Source organism: Alternaria metachromatica (assembly GCF_023757995.1).
Source record: "Alternaria metachromatica strain BMP 0045 chromosome Unknown scaffold_22, whole genome shotgun sequence".
Lineage (NCBI taxonomy): Eukaryota > Fungi > Ascomycota > Dothideomycetes > Pleosporales > Pleosporaceae > Alternaria > Alternaria metachromatica.
In genome coordinates this window covers 227,666-242,002 of record NW_026055513.1, presented here as the reverse complement: position 1 = coordinate 242,002, position 14,337 = coordinate 227,666, and the positions used below count along the sequence as shown (strand labels likewise).

Here is a 14,337-nt window from a genome sequence, read left to right as displayed (position 1 = left end):
AGTACGTCCGAATCCGCACCTTTCGACTCTGGCCGCTCTGAACATCGCCCCTCAGAAGCCTACAGAAAGCAGAAACAGCGAGCAATCGGATCTGCAATGGTAGAGACCGCGTGTCCTTAAAGGCACAGACTGGACCCTGGCGACAAGTGAAGGGGAGAAGCTCGGTCCAGCCAGCTCACAGTGACCGTCGGACCCTACTATGTCATTTCGGCTGCCACAGATCTCCCAACTACGACCCTTTCTTCGCTGTTTTCTTTATTCACCTCCAGTACAAATATCCTGCTTTTCTCTAACGATGTGGACTTGAACACCTTTAGGCGCTTATTCAGGAACAAGTGCATTTCGCATACTTTTTGGGTCGGTAGAACTCGTTAGGCGAACCATCAACTGTCGCTCCCAGACCGCTGCTCGCAATCGAATCCCCACGAATAACTACAATTTACTTACTGGCCGGAGCCAGGATTACTGCCGGTGCACACAGGTCCCAATCGCGTCGACATGGCCTCGCAGTTTCCGACACTAGCTTCAATGCGACAACCATGCGAGCACAACTATACTTATGCACCAAATCTTATCCCCGACTCAGCACTTTCGGTCTGCGCAGTCTGCATCACAGAGGCTCGCATTGGTGAAGTAAAGTTCGCGACATTTGCGTTAGCTCGCCGCGGTGGTATCTTCGAATCCTCAAAAGCAGGGCCAGAGCTACGTACGAATGGTATCGATGACCTAGGTTGGATGTCACACAAGGATTGCACAAGTCGGTGGAAGAGGGCAAAACTTGATTGTTGGAGACTTATTGCGACCCTGGAGAAGCTACGAGATGAACACTTCGACATGGCTGAGGAGTGGGGAGTCGACGAGGCACTATATCTCTGGGAACTAGCAAGAGACGAATGTTGGAAGGTGCCTGGCTGTCAATATTTAGAATACCCCGGTTCGAAAGAGGTGGAATTGACATCACGATCGCCGGTGATAGAGACTGTCTCGGAGCCTACGCCCCAGGAAGAAGAAGATTCTGATGGTAGTTGGGAGAAGGTCAAGCGCAGGTGGAAGAGGAGGTCTCAACAGATCTCATTTTCAGACGACAACGAACCGCTGGATGTCGATCAGATGAATCTAAAAGAGATGGAAGGAGTCAACAATAGGCTAGCAGATGCAAGGTCGACACCCAGGAACCGCCTCGACAAGATCGTCAAAACCAGTAGAAGCGCCACCACAGTAGCTGTCGCACAAGCCGTGAGCAGGTCTAAAGGCTTACTCCAAGGGGACACAAAACAAGTAAGGATATCTCTTTCGCTGCCTCTAGTCAACTTAGCGGCTGATTTTCTACAACAGTCCGCCTCTCCCCCTCGCAAATCAGTCAGTATCGACGCGCAAGCCACCATCCTCGCTTGCGATTACTCTCCAGCTACGACGATGTCACACCACGAGCACACCGTTATAGAGCGAAGCCGCAACCGCCCCACTTACAGTCGAAGCTCCCGCTTCTACACGCCATCATGTTGGGCGAGTCCAGAGGGCTACGAGAAAGATGACACCAGTCTTTCCAAGAGCTCTTGGGCGACTGTTGACCAGCTCCAGAGGGAGTTTGCGGGTCTGGAGGTAGAATCTGAGAAGAAAGAAGAGGTGCTTACTGAAAGAGCTGAGGAAGCTGCCACCGAGCAAGACAAGAAGGCTAACTTGAGGAAAGTAAAAGACAAGGCCTTTCGCGCACGGCGACCGCCATGGCAAGGAGAGAGGCTCTTTCATGATAGCTGGCAGGGTGCTGAGCTCCTTCACATGAGAGACTACTTCAAGAAGGCGCTCGCTGAGGATGCAAACTTGTCATCGCTGAGTCAATCGCACCGCAAGGCATTGACGAGGGGTCTGCATGACTGCGGTAGTGCTTTGATGCGCGAGGAGAAGCAGAAGGAGAAGAAATGGGTGGATGCCGAGAGTGAACGATAGGCGGTACGAGGTATTGTTTGCGGTATCTGAAGGAGAGGAGAAAAGGATGGAAATAGGCGCGCATGTATGCAGCCAAACGTTGAGAGTAGCTATACATTCCTCGATCCGCTGTCGTGAAGTATAATTATGGGTACATGTCGCTGTCCCTTCAACATGACAGACTACGCTGTCCCTACCTTTTGTCACACTTTCTGACCCGTCAAGTGCAAGTTCAATCACCGCTTAAGGATATAAAGTCTCCGCAGCTGCATGCATTTGCATTCTTATCAATAACGATACACAGCATACAGAAAACAACATAAGCCCAACGTATCCAAATCTACGCTAGCAAAAGTAACAGCCCTGTGCTGAACCCTCTACACAATATTTTACGGCCTCGAGTCTTACCACCGTCATACCGAGTTGACTCCTAGCACCTAAAACAAACCAACCATGCCCTCAGGTTACTATCCCTCTCGACGACGAAATCTTCCATATGGCAATACACCATATCACGAGCTTCCTAACGGCGGCCGAGATCTTGCCCCCATCAGACAGCCCGATGTTCACGGCAGCGTCTGTTTACCAGGCACTCGCAGTAGTTGGTTTAACTACGACCCGGATAATGGTATTAATCGCAACACAGACCACTGGTATGGACGTGGAGGTCAGTGGAATAGGTATAGGTCGCCGTACATGGGCGGTGGTGGGTGGGGATGGGGACCTAGGTAAAAAGTGGAATGGAGAAACGTTGAACTTGGTTGAGAGCCATTAAACAGCCTATTCGAAGAAATCTAGTCGCTACTGATACACTCGTTCCGTGGCTCACTTCCTACATTGAGATACCTGTGAGACCAACATAGGGGCCCGACCCAGAGGAGAGAATGAAAAGACACCTCGGTGTTCGTCCGCAGGACTCACCACTTCGCGAACCCGACAATTTTTCCATTTTAACCAAAGAGCAAACAAGGAGGCTTCGTAGTCTAACATGGGGGTTGCTTCGCGCCGCTGTTCTCTAACACCAGCTTGGCGAGCTCTCATCACTTCGTCATTCTGTACTTCCAAGGTTGCATCGGTAAGAATGGGTTATTATTCGTATATAGTATCAAAGTCGTAAACTTGGCAATAGGCGTCATGAGAGCAGTAGAGATAGTAAGAAGGTATACACAGAAGCGAATATGCAGGATCCGTAATCTACAACATGCGATGAAACTATGCTGGGACCGAATGATACGCGCACTGAAGAGAGCGTTGGGGGTATATGGCGGAAATAGAAGAAAAGTGCCCATCCAAATAACACCCATGATCTGAACAAGTATCCAAAATCCGAAACGAAAAAGGTCCATGCGTAAAGTGCGTTAGGCGTTGATTATGAGGTTGCGCTGACTGGTATCTTCAGGATAGGCCCCAAAGACGAAGCGATAGAGCTCGCGCAGCCACTTGAATGACTCGCTGCGGCCCAGCCATTGCACCGATCGTCCAATCTCAAGTGCCGTCAGCCTGCGGAGTGGTTGAGTGTGAACGCTTCGTAGTGTCGGGTCTGCAAGAACAAGTTTCCGGTAGCTCTCGAACAATTGACTTTGCCACGTCTCGGCGCCGAAGCTGTTGGACGGTAAGGCACGAATAAAGTCTGGGAGGGGGATCTGGCGGTTGTAGCCTGTGTTGATGGCTGCCTTGATGATAAGCCCTTTCAGGCGGACCAGATTGGCATCCTCTCGACCAGCGGTGGCGGTAGAGGAAGTGTGTTGTGAGGCGTCAGAGTATGTGGAAAGGTTGGAGGAAGCGGATGACCAACGATCGTGAGTCCGTGTCATGCCAGCTTCTGGGCCGAGAACAAGTATGTTTGGCACGTTGGGCTCGTCTGCGGGCGAGAACTCTTCGCGGTCATCGAAGATGGTTGTTGGTGTCTCTGGCTGCATTGGCGTCGCGTTTCTCGATTGAATGGCTGAATGATACGACTCATTGACACTGGATGATCGCCCAGACCGCTCTGAATACGCAGTCTGGGAGCGATGTGTCATGGAACTGCGACCGACCGAGAAGGCATACTGAGTGGGCCTTGGAGTGCCGCGATCAGGCCGCACCTGCGTCCAGCCTTCACGGAACAAGTCACACAACTCCCAACACGCCTGGATTGCCGAGCCTAGCAGTTCCTCGTCGGCTGGCTTGCCGTCCCGGCTGTTTTGGCGGAGACTAAAAAGCATTTCTGCCAGTGACCAGCATGCATGGAGCAACGAATCGGTTTCTTCTGGAAGTGAAGTACGCTGCTTCATTAAGCGATGGCATAACGTCAAGTAGAAATCCAGAGTGCGTTCACGGAATGTCTCGGGTAGCGTGCGATCATGTGCGTTGTAAAGATGGTTGTTCAGCTCAAAGCTGACTCTGAGCACCGAATCAGAAGCCTCATCGCCGCGTTGACGCACGTCGAATAGTGCCTGACAAAAGTCGCGGCAAAGCTCCAGCGTCGGTCGAATCTGCGTGGAGGGGTTCTCCTCTCTACTTTCGTAGAGCTTCTGGCAAAGTCGCCAACACGTTCTCCAGGCATGCTCCTGCATATCAGGGCTTCCACCGGAGTAGTGGAACATGCGTGTTCTGTGGTGTTGGCTCAATTTGGCCAGCGAGTTGCAGAGTGTCCAGCATTCGTCCAGTGCGCTTCGCAGGGCAGCCACTTCCTTCTCTGACTCTTGGATGCCGTGGATCGCCTGACCCATCGTCTGGGTGCCGATGGACATGGACTCGCCGTCTTGCGATTGTGATGACTGGCTGTCATCTTGTTCGATGACGGAGCTCGCAGAAGAATCCGTGGTAGCATGGTCGTCGTACTCGGCGATATCTGTGCATGTTAGCGCGTGGCCTTGTAAAATGCATGCAGACGTACCAGCGAGATTGACGCTTTTACGAACGCTGCGCCGCCTGAGGTCCTCCTCGAAATCTTGTCTTGTCTGGGCACGCGGCGTGCTGCGGTCGGTAACTGAGTTGGACACGGCGGTATCAATGGGCGTAGTATAGGCAGAAGATGTGTGCTTGTCCTCGACATCCGGAAGCATGTTAGCTTCTGGCGTTGACGGCGATACGACAGCGGTGTTATCTGACGTGTTTGCGCTCGATGACCCGCCAGATGTCATCCGGTTCTGGTTCTGGTTCACACGTCAGCCATGTAGTGCAACCATAACAGAAGGGCACTCACGAATTGCTTAAAGGTGTCGGGCGCATGGATGACAGACGGCGGGGCATCGTCCGAGTCAGCCCTGCGCACGGCGGTGTTGAGCTTATGGGTATGGGGCTGTCACAGGTTAGATGAGTGCAGGCAGGCAGGCGCGATAGAGGTGTTGGTATGATACCTTTGCGGGCCCGTCCTGGCTCGCCGGGCTCACTATGTCGTCAGTGCCCGGCGATCTGATATCGCTCATGCCATCTTCGCTTGCACTTGGGTGATTGACCTGGGCATCGTCTTCGATCTGTGGTGGGGTCAGCCCCGCGCGTTCGTATATCCACCCACGACGCGACGTACCTCAGTGTGGTCAGTATGGCTCGTGCCGTTGCTGTCGACGGGCGAGGGGTCGACGGTGGCCGGGTATGGGCTGGGCGGTGGTTGCAGGTGGTCGGACGTGTGCCCTGAGGATCTGGGGGAGTCCATGTTAGCGGGCAGTCGCCAATGCTCTCGCAGCGAGGGTGTCGCACCTATTTGAGAAGACGTGTGCAAAGGTGCCCGGTGAGCTGGGCGAGTCCGTGTAGGGGCTGAATGCCGACATGGACTTCAGGCCACTCGGTGACGGCATGAGCTGCGTCGCGGTTGCCATGCCTCGCGCTGCTCTTGAGGAAGGCACAACAGAGGCTGCGCCAGGACTGCGCCGGATCTACGCTGCGGTGGGAAGGAACAATCGCGCGTGGTCTCGCGATGGGCTGCCTATCACTCAGACGACGGGGTTGGCGAGGCTGAGCGGCGGGTCACGAATCAGAAGGGAAGGCGCGAAAAGGGTGGGCGGCGGGCGAGCGCTTGCGTCTAGGAAAAGAAGGACGGGACGAGGCTTATCAGAGCAGGCCAGCTGCCGGGAAGAGGCTCAAGGTGCTTGGTGCAGAGAGGTGTCGTTGTTTGTTTCAACACTGCGACTCTGCCTCGGTGGAGACTCTCAGCGCAGACAGGCGGCAGGCGGCGTCAATCGTCTACCTAGCAGCAGCAGCGAACTGCTCGCCCGCCCGTGCACTACGCCCGCTTACAACACCTGTCCGTTCACCACCACCACTGGGCGCCGCAGACGAATCGCCGCCCTGGGTGCTGCTAAGCTTCAGGGATGCACTGCAGCTTAAGCGCCCAAACCCACGCTAGATGGCGGGCATGGTCAGCGATCCCGCGCCGTGCGTGCCAGAGACACGACACTGGATCCTCTAGAACAGCCATCGCTACCAGCCTGGCTCCCTCTTCCGTCTGCTGGTGCGAACCCCTCCGATCCATTGTCCTACCTGATGCCGTCCCGCGGAAAGCAAACGGCTGCGCGGCCCTCCAATGTGTAGGTAAGCAGCCCCTTGGCATCATCTATTCACCCAGCATTAGTTCCTCGCATGGCGAACGTTGCTGCAGACGACTAGGCCAGGCCTCCATGAGACGCTAATGCACCCTTCCTCAAAAGGCTCCATCAGGTGCTTGGAGACAGCACAAGTGTGCGGCACAGTCACGGTGCCCTCCCACCGTTTGCTCTGTCTCCAGTCTGGCCCCATCGACATCGACGTGGCGGCCTTGCATCAAATGAAGGCCTGCGTGGTGTGACGACTTCCTGCTCGCAACGGTCCGTCGACACATGGCATCCCAAGAGCCTCTTCTTGCTAAATCTGTAGGATCGTCATCGGTATCGCTCTTCCACTAGTTCATCTCCAGATTCCCCAAGCGTATCAGCGTCCCCGGCTACCATGGGCTCGGATGCTTAGATTGGCCAATCGAATCCCCAACTTTTCCACTGGGTCACGAAAGCACACATTTTTTCTCCCACCAACCTACCACAGCTCACGCCGCGCGTATCTTCAATAATCCCATTAGTCTGGCCTACAAGCAGCTACCTGGTCCATGTCCACTTTGACAATCGCACAAGCTGCCCTTCTTCGTGCGACCTGCGCCGCTTCCGCGTTTGACATTAGCCGCGCCCAAGGCGGCTTGCTAATAAGCGCCGTGGAGCACAGGACATTCTTTCGGTCTTTGTCTAACCGACAGGTACAATCTCTTAGATGACTGACAGGAGGCTGCAGCTACGGCCTGCATAACTCATGCACACAGGTCTGTGGCCGATCGCAACGTGCCTTTCGACGCCGACTACGCAGAATGTTGAGCATATCGGCGACGTTGGAACCAACACAGTTTCATGCGCAGGGCACGCTACAATAGTCGAGGAGCAATGGCATGGCCTTGAAGGTGTCTAACATACTCGGTGCCCCACTCTGCGCCGATAGCTTTTGTGTATACACCCAACCGAAGCGACCCCGCTCTCACGTTATCGGCGCTTACTCTCGTCGTTTCTTTGGCAAATCTCCCCACCACCAACGACATCTAGACTTATTCGGATAATGGCATTCAGATAGTCCGGTGCATCCGGAGTCATGATACTGGGCGGCCTGAAAGCGATCCCTACTAGCGACTGCCACGCGATATCCCAGGATGCTGGTACGATGGCTACCCGAAAAGCGGGCATTCATTTCTGGATATCGTGCTGGAAGAGGAGTTCCTGGGCCAAGTCCACCAACAATGGCAATCATGCACATGTCTCAATCTACAACTACTTGGATAAGGGCCGCTATATTGGCACTTGAAGTGTTGTGCATCCCACCAACAGCTGGATTGCCTGGTACGAAGCAGCTCATTGTTTCCCCAAATGTACCCAAGACTAAAGGGCGCTTTAGGTTTGCTATTGTAGATGCACAAGACACAATAGTAGGATCAGTCGAGCGCCCTTTGTTGTCCAGGGCATCGTTCGAAAAAGCAACCCTTCGTAGTGTCCGTTTCCTCAATACTAAACCAGACCGATGTTGGCTTCTTAGGCCAACATGGGCGTCCTCACCGCTCAAAAGGTAACGCAAATCGCGATGGAAGAATTTGAAGCCACCATTCTACCCGTGACGCTATCCACAGCATGAAATCTCCGAGGGGCTTAGCTCTTCGAATCCTCCCTCCCGTGCCGGGCGCTTCTGCAACCCATGAGGTGCTTTCGGGCGCACGTCAGCCCTAAACGAGCATGCCAACGCCTCAGAGTCAAACACGATTTGTCACAGTCTGCCTTGGGCAAACAAAAAGTATGTACAGCCCTGTGCGACTGACACTGTGCGGCAACAAGGAGGCTCAATGTTGCACCACATCTTGGACAACATGACTGCACGCCTCTGACCATCACCAACGAGTGTACACACAACATGTCTCGCCTGATGGTGCCAGATTTCGTAATAAGCCCCGGTCAACATTCGGTCATGCAACTGCGACGCAGATGCTCTCCCATACGAGTGTACGCTACATACAACGATAGGGAAAACGTACCTGCCGCTGCACAAATTCGTTGGGTGTACTGCCTAGCTACAACAAACGCGACAGCACATTGATAGAACACGTGGAGTGATAATTCCTCCCGCTGCATGATCTGAAATCAACGATTGGGTCTGCTGTGTGTGCGTCGAAGTTACATCCAACGACTACAAACTTCGTACAAAGAGACGTACCATCTTTCTGCCACTCTTTTTGCCAGCTGCATGGTAATGCAAGCCATGTACCATCAGCAAGACCGGTCTTCTACTGATTGCGACGTCGGCAGTGTACGCTCGTCTAATGCATATGATCTGGCACAAGTCTTCTCGAGCTAGAGTCGCCTAGCCGTCTACACTCTTGATAATGGGTGAAGGGGAAGCGAGATGTCAGCCAATGAGGTGGTGTTACCAGCCGCTCGGCTCAGACACCTCTTGTCGAGATCTTGCATCTTCCACCATTCTTCAAGCCACAACTTTTGCGCAAAGTCATTAGATTACAACCAGTGCTCTCTACACCTGGTATACATTGCTGCGATACTTGCTGACTACTTAGGGCCATGGCAAGCTATCGATAAACATGCTCTCCATCTCAGCCCGATGGGCCGCAGCCTGTCGATCCTTTCGCTTCTACGAAGCACAATTCAATTTGATACGCAACGCATCTAGAAGGTCCGAGGTGCGTGGCGCTTTCATGGCCTCATTCGGGCGCTCGTTGCGGGGCGAGCTTTCACCGGTATCGTATTCGGACGATACTTTCAGCCTCTCCAGCTGAAAGCCTCGGCAGACCAGTCACCTTGTAGCCTAGAGGTATTCGCGCTCACAGCAATGAACGTGAGCTGTCTTCCGCAGTAAAAAGATCTCTCTTTCACAATCGAGTCTCTTACTAGTCGCTCTCACAATACTCGAGTTACCAAGGTGACTTCCTGCACGAGTCATGCCTCTCGTTCGGCCCCCACCCCTTCCACCCCGACCATCCTCAGAATCAGCAACCCCGCAGACTAAACAACCCCCAGCCCTTGGATTGTGTAAACGATCAAACTTCACGCAAGGTCATAATGACTGGCTGCAAATCAAATCGCCTAGGGCCATACCCAACTTCGACATTTGTCCGGATTGCTACAACACATCCTTCCGCAACACTCGCTATGGATACTTCATATCTGCCGGTCCCGCCAAACCAGCTAAGATGTCCGTTGTCTGCGATTTCTCGTTCCTGTGGGTGAGACTAGCCTATATGTGGTTGTTCCAAATGGGACAACCTGATTTGAGCTTGCTGGGCGAAGTCAGTAGCATTGATCCTGACAGGGATGGCATCTGCCCAAACTTCAACATGGAGGATCCAGTGGTCAAGAATGGAGGAAGACCCGAAGTAGTCAGGACGTGGTACTGTCTGCAAGATCCAAAGACTGGGTCGCTGATCGAAGAGATGACAGCCTGTTCATTCTGCGTGGCGCACATCAACGTCCTCTTTCCCTGCCTGAAGCGCATATTTGCACCGATTGCAAACGGGCAAAGGCTTCTTGCTACCTGCGATCTGATGACGCAGGGCAATGGCCAACAGCGGTGTATTGAGATAGTCGATCAGATGGCCGCCGTTGCGCAGAGTACACTTGAAACGAAGACACGAGATATCACGCCACTGATCGATTTCGTCAGAAAATGGGGCCCTATTCCTGCTTGTCAACAAGGGAAATTGGTCTCAGGCCAAAAGCAGTACAGCTTCCCTTCTACGGTTCCCGAGTTCACCGCCTGCGAAGAGTGCTACGTTAGACACATCGAACCTCTCTACTCTCAGTCACCTCAGCCAGCGATCCTCGCGCACCTTGAGGAGCAAGAGGCAAAACCTGGAGGCTTCCTGTGTGATCTCTTTTCCCCACGCCTCCAGTCGTACTTTACGGATGCCAGTCGTACGAACGACATCTCCACCTTCCGCCAAAAGCTCATGGCACGAAACAACAAGATGCAAGAAATTGAGATTCAGCTTCGGCGTATGAAGCAGGAGATTCAGCAGTTGAAAGCGCAGGAGAGAATGCACAGGAATCAGATGATTGTTGCGCAGTCGCAAGCCAGGATCAGAAGTACACAATGGGCTGTCAGTGGCTGGACCGCACCGCCGGTGAGTACTGAATCAGCTGGCATGTCGCCGTGAGAGGCTACGATGATGACTAACATCTATGCAGATTGATTGGGGTATAACAAACGTGGAGATGGCGAAGGCAAATGAGAAAGCGATGCAAGCGGCCATCCTCCAGGACAGCATGACGGACCTGGAAAATGAGTGGATTAGATACTGGAAATGAACATGCGGTCGTGAGAAGCTTGTATCTTAAGACACCGCAAGCATATTGTATCAGCCTGCATATTAACCACTCTCTCCATCCTCAACGCGCCTAACCGCAAACTCCCTCCTACAATTCGGACAAAGCAGACTCCCCAACATAGCCTCAATAAGACAATCCCTTCCAAACCGCTTCCCACAGCACCCCAACTGTTTGATAATCCCCCTACACCCATCCTCCCCCTCACCAAAAGCACCCCAACAAAACGGACATCGGACATCGTCTCGTATCGCCGTCTCGACCTCAACCGTAGCCAGAGAATCCGCATAAGCAAGGGCATACACCTCAGGCGTCTCCCAGATCTGCGGTGGTTCATTCGTATTCGCATTGCCAAACTCAATATACGATGCAACTAGGCCCTGGATGCTCTTTGCAAGCCGGTAAGTCTCCACGCCTTCTTTAAAAGTCTGCATTGTCATGACAGCATCATCATCTAATCCAGTCTCCCGCGAATACCTTAATATCGCCCGAAGTAACCCTACTTCCACCAAGGTATAAGACAGTATGATCCCATCGGCCAGCGGAGGCGGGAACTGGTCTTCTGAATAGAACCCGATGTGGGGAGCGATGTAAGTAACATACGCCACCGATTTCTGGACGAGTTCTTCGGCGTAGGCGAACAGCGTCATGTTTGTCATGGTTTCGGAGAGCCAGACTAGGGATTTGGATTGCTGGAGCGTGGTTTCGATGTAGGTTTGGGCGGTGCTTGCGGCGGAGATGAAGGAGGAGAGGGTGAAGGTTAGAGGGGAGGTGGGGTCTGTGTCGTCTGATGGCCATGCGCCTGGCATGGGTAGTGGATGTTCGTAGCTCATTATGTTGGTTGGATTGGATCGTTGTTCGTTGGGTTGACAAGGGATGGAGATGTAGGGAAACGCTTATATACGTGAAGTACCAATTCGACCCCAGAGTGAAAGGTGAGGCAGAAGAGCTCGATAGGTATGTGAAGTTATACGACTCGTCTTATCGAAGAATAGTTCGGCCGCTGAGATGATCAGATGATTCAACGGAATTATCTACGCATTCTGCAGAGACATGGGAAGTCACCAGACAAGGCAAAGTCATGAAACGATTATATGTTGTAATATTTTCATTTTATTCAAGATCGAACGCCTTGCCAAGCCCCCAAATGTCCCAATCCCAAGCGCATCAAGGCGCGGTGAATGTACAAATACAAAAACTCCCTCGAAAGACAATAGACCGAGCCTGTCTTTTCCCAATGTTCGTAAATATCATGAACCTCGTTGTCCATGGGACGCTCGAAAAGCCAGTTCTTTAATTTCAACGCCTTGCAATGCTTCCGAGACGCCTCGCTTGCTGAATGGACAAAAAAGCCACGATGAGACCCAGTTGTACGCTTGACAGATGTTCCGAGGGTAGATGTGGAGATTCCTTTTCCTGTGAATGAAGGAGAGGATCGCGTCACATACCCAAATACGAGATGTGATTACTTACCAACTTACCGTTGCGCGTAGAGTCGGATGAATGATACCAGCTCCATTGCGCAAGCCGGTAGTTAATGTCCGTGCTAGACACTTGTGATGCTTCTTGAGCTTAATGCTCCAACCCATATGTATCTGACACGAGCTCCTTCGTTGTCGAATGCAGAAACTTAGCGGATAGTCATCTGCTTAGTCGCACTGGGCTTCATGGAAGCAGAGCCGGCGGCGGCAACGGAAGGCTGACCGGGCTTCTTCTCGAAGATCTTCCAGAACTTGAGAGACTCATCGGCAGCAGCAGTGGCGAGCATCTGACCATCAGGGCTGAGGCAGCTGTGGAGAACACGAGACTCGTGAGCGGGGACCTCCATGTTCTTGACACCGGAGGGGTAGCTCCAGATGCTCAGGCTGTTGTCGGGGAAGCCACCAGTGCTGACGATCTCCTTGTAGTGGGTGCTCCAGCGAAGGCTGGTGACTTGGGAGTCAGTGGGGATGTGGTTGATGCGGGCACCGGTGGTGGTGTTCCAGAAGTAGATCTGACGGTCGTTGGAACCACCGCCGGTGGCAAGCAGGTTGGATTGCCATGGGCACCATGAGACGGCCTTGACGGCAGCGCGGTGGTTGGTCTTGGTGAACTTGGGGGCAGCGAGCGCGCGCGCATCCCAGATGTTAACCATGTTGTCGTTGGCACCAGTGGCAAGCTGGGCACCATCGGCGCGCCACTCAAGACCGCAGACCTCTCCAGTGTGCGAGACGAGCTCAGCGATCTTGTGTTGAGCGACGCGGACGTCGTGGTTGTAGACAAGGCCGGAACGGGCACCGGTGGAGAGAATGTGCTTGTTCCATCCCATAACACCAACGCGAGTCTCGTGACCGAACATGCTACGCAGCTTGGTCTGCTCCTCAACGTCCCAGATCTGGACCTCACCCGTGCCGAGACCGACACCAACGTAGGCACCGTCGCCGGACCACTTGACGGAAGAGATGTAGGTATCGGCGGGGCACTCGAGGAGGGAAGCGACCGACCCGGAGTCAGCTGACCAGACGTAGACTGAGCGCTCAAGACCGATAGCGACCTGGTTGCCGGAGGACCAGTCGAGAAGGTTGAGGTAGTAGTCATCGACAAGACCGGGAGCATCAAGGACGCGCTCGGGTGCCGACGGGATGCGACGGCGGCTCTGTGCGTTGACGCTGCTGCTGGGCTTGAGAGGACGGTTGTACTGGGAGCGAAGGTCGATGGGCTTGGACGACTCGGGCGGCGCAGGCTTGAAGGCAAGAATGCGAGTGTTCGTGTTGATGCCACATGCTGAGGCAAGTGTGGACTGGTATGCAGCCTGGCTAGGAGCTGGCTTGGAGCGCGATCGGCTCTCTTCCTCGTCGTCCTCCAGGCTCAGGCCTTCGAGGGACAGTGTGACATCCTCCTCTGAACCACGGCCACCGAGATCGAAAGCGCTTGCGGCGTTGGCAATCACGGTCGAGCCCTCCTTCTTGGAGCTTGACTTGGGGCGCTGTTCAGCGTCGAGCTTGCTGGCACCGACGCTGCGGATGGCCTCGCTTGCCGTCCGGTTGGGGATGAAGCGGTCGGCGGCATTGTAGGCAATGCGCGTCTTGGTAGGGCGAGCACGGATGGCAGCTGCCTCCTTCTTCTCCTTCTTGGCCTTGGTGGCGGCAGTGGTACCGGATCCAGTGAGGGCCCATTCTGAGACACCGAGTTCTAACCGGCGGGGAGTGTGTGTGTGGGAGCGAGCAATGTTGGACTTGGGGGAGTCGCGTGTCGTCTTGGTGACGGAGCGCTGGATGCGCGACTTGAAGTCGTTGCCATGGATCGACTCGTGTGCCTGCACATCGGGAGTCTGGGTGCGCGGGGTGCGGGGGGAGGGCGTCAGTGGCATCCGACCGCCGGCGGTGCGGGTGTTGAAGACGGCAGAGCGCTTCTTGACCGGAGTCACGCAGACTGCGGTGCTTGCCATGACTGCTAGCTAGTCTCCTACTGGACTAGTATTAGTTGGATTCTTAGTACATCGGACGTGGTGGCATACAGTATGTGGTTCGGTTTCGCTATATGGTGTAAGGATTAGTATTAGACAATGCTGTAATCGATGCTGTGAAGTATTGATTCGAAAGTAATTGAGTGATTC

At 53.8% G+C, this 14,337-nt stretch overlaps 4 protein-coding genes across 4 annotated transcripts; 2 read left to right on the top strand and 2 right to left on the bottom strand.

Moving 5' to 3' along the window:
* Positions 1-498: 498 nt before the first annotated feature.
* On the top strand, positions 499-1,947 carry J4E83_008121 (uncharacterized protein; the record flags this gene model as incomplete). The annotated part of the gene is made up of 1 exon (XM_049335018.1): positions 499-1,947. The coding sequence occupies one exon, from the start codon at positions 499-501 to the stop codon at positions 1,945-1,947; it is 1,449 nt and encodes a 482-aa protein (XP_049185862.1).
* A 1,337-nt stretch (positions 1,948-3,284) lies between these two features.
* Positions 3,285-5,726, bottom strand: J4E83_008120 (uncharacterized protein; the record flags this gene model as incomplete). The annotated part of the gene is made up of 6 exons (XM_049335017.1): positions 3,285-4,759; positions 4,805-5,057; positions 5,114-5,209; positions 5,268-5,384; positions 5,438-5,549; positions 5,608-5,726. 6 exons carry the CDS (start codon positions 5,724-5,726, stop codon positions 3,285-3,287), a joined length of 2,172 nt encoding a protein of 723 aa, XP_049185861.1.
* A 3,947-nt stretch (positions 5,727-9,673) lies between these two features.
* On the top strand, positions 9,674-10,724 carry J4E83_008119 (uncharacterized protein; the record flags this gene model as incomplete). The annotated part of the gene is made up of 2 exons (XM_049335016.1): positions 9,674-10,540; positions 10,605-10,724. The coding sequence occupies 2 exons, from the start codon at positions 9,674-9,676 to the stop codon at positions 10,722-10,724; spliced, it is 987 nt and encodes a 328-aa protein (XP_049185860.1).
* A 1,648-nt stretch (positions 10,725-12,372) lies between these two features.
* SLP1 (Glycosylated integral ER membrane protein) lies at positions 12,373-14,169 on the bottom strand (the record flags this gene model as incomplete). Its single annotated transcript, XM_049335015.1, has 1 exon — positions 12,373-14,169. One exon carries the CDS (start codon positions 14,167-14,169, stop codon positions 12,373-12,375), a length of 1,797 nt encoding a protein of 598 aa, XP_049185859.1.
* Positions 14,170-14,337: the final 168 nt, after the last annotated feature.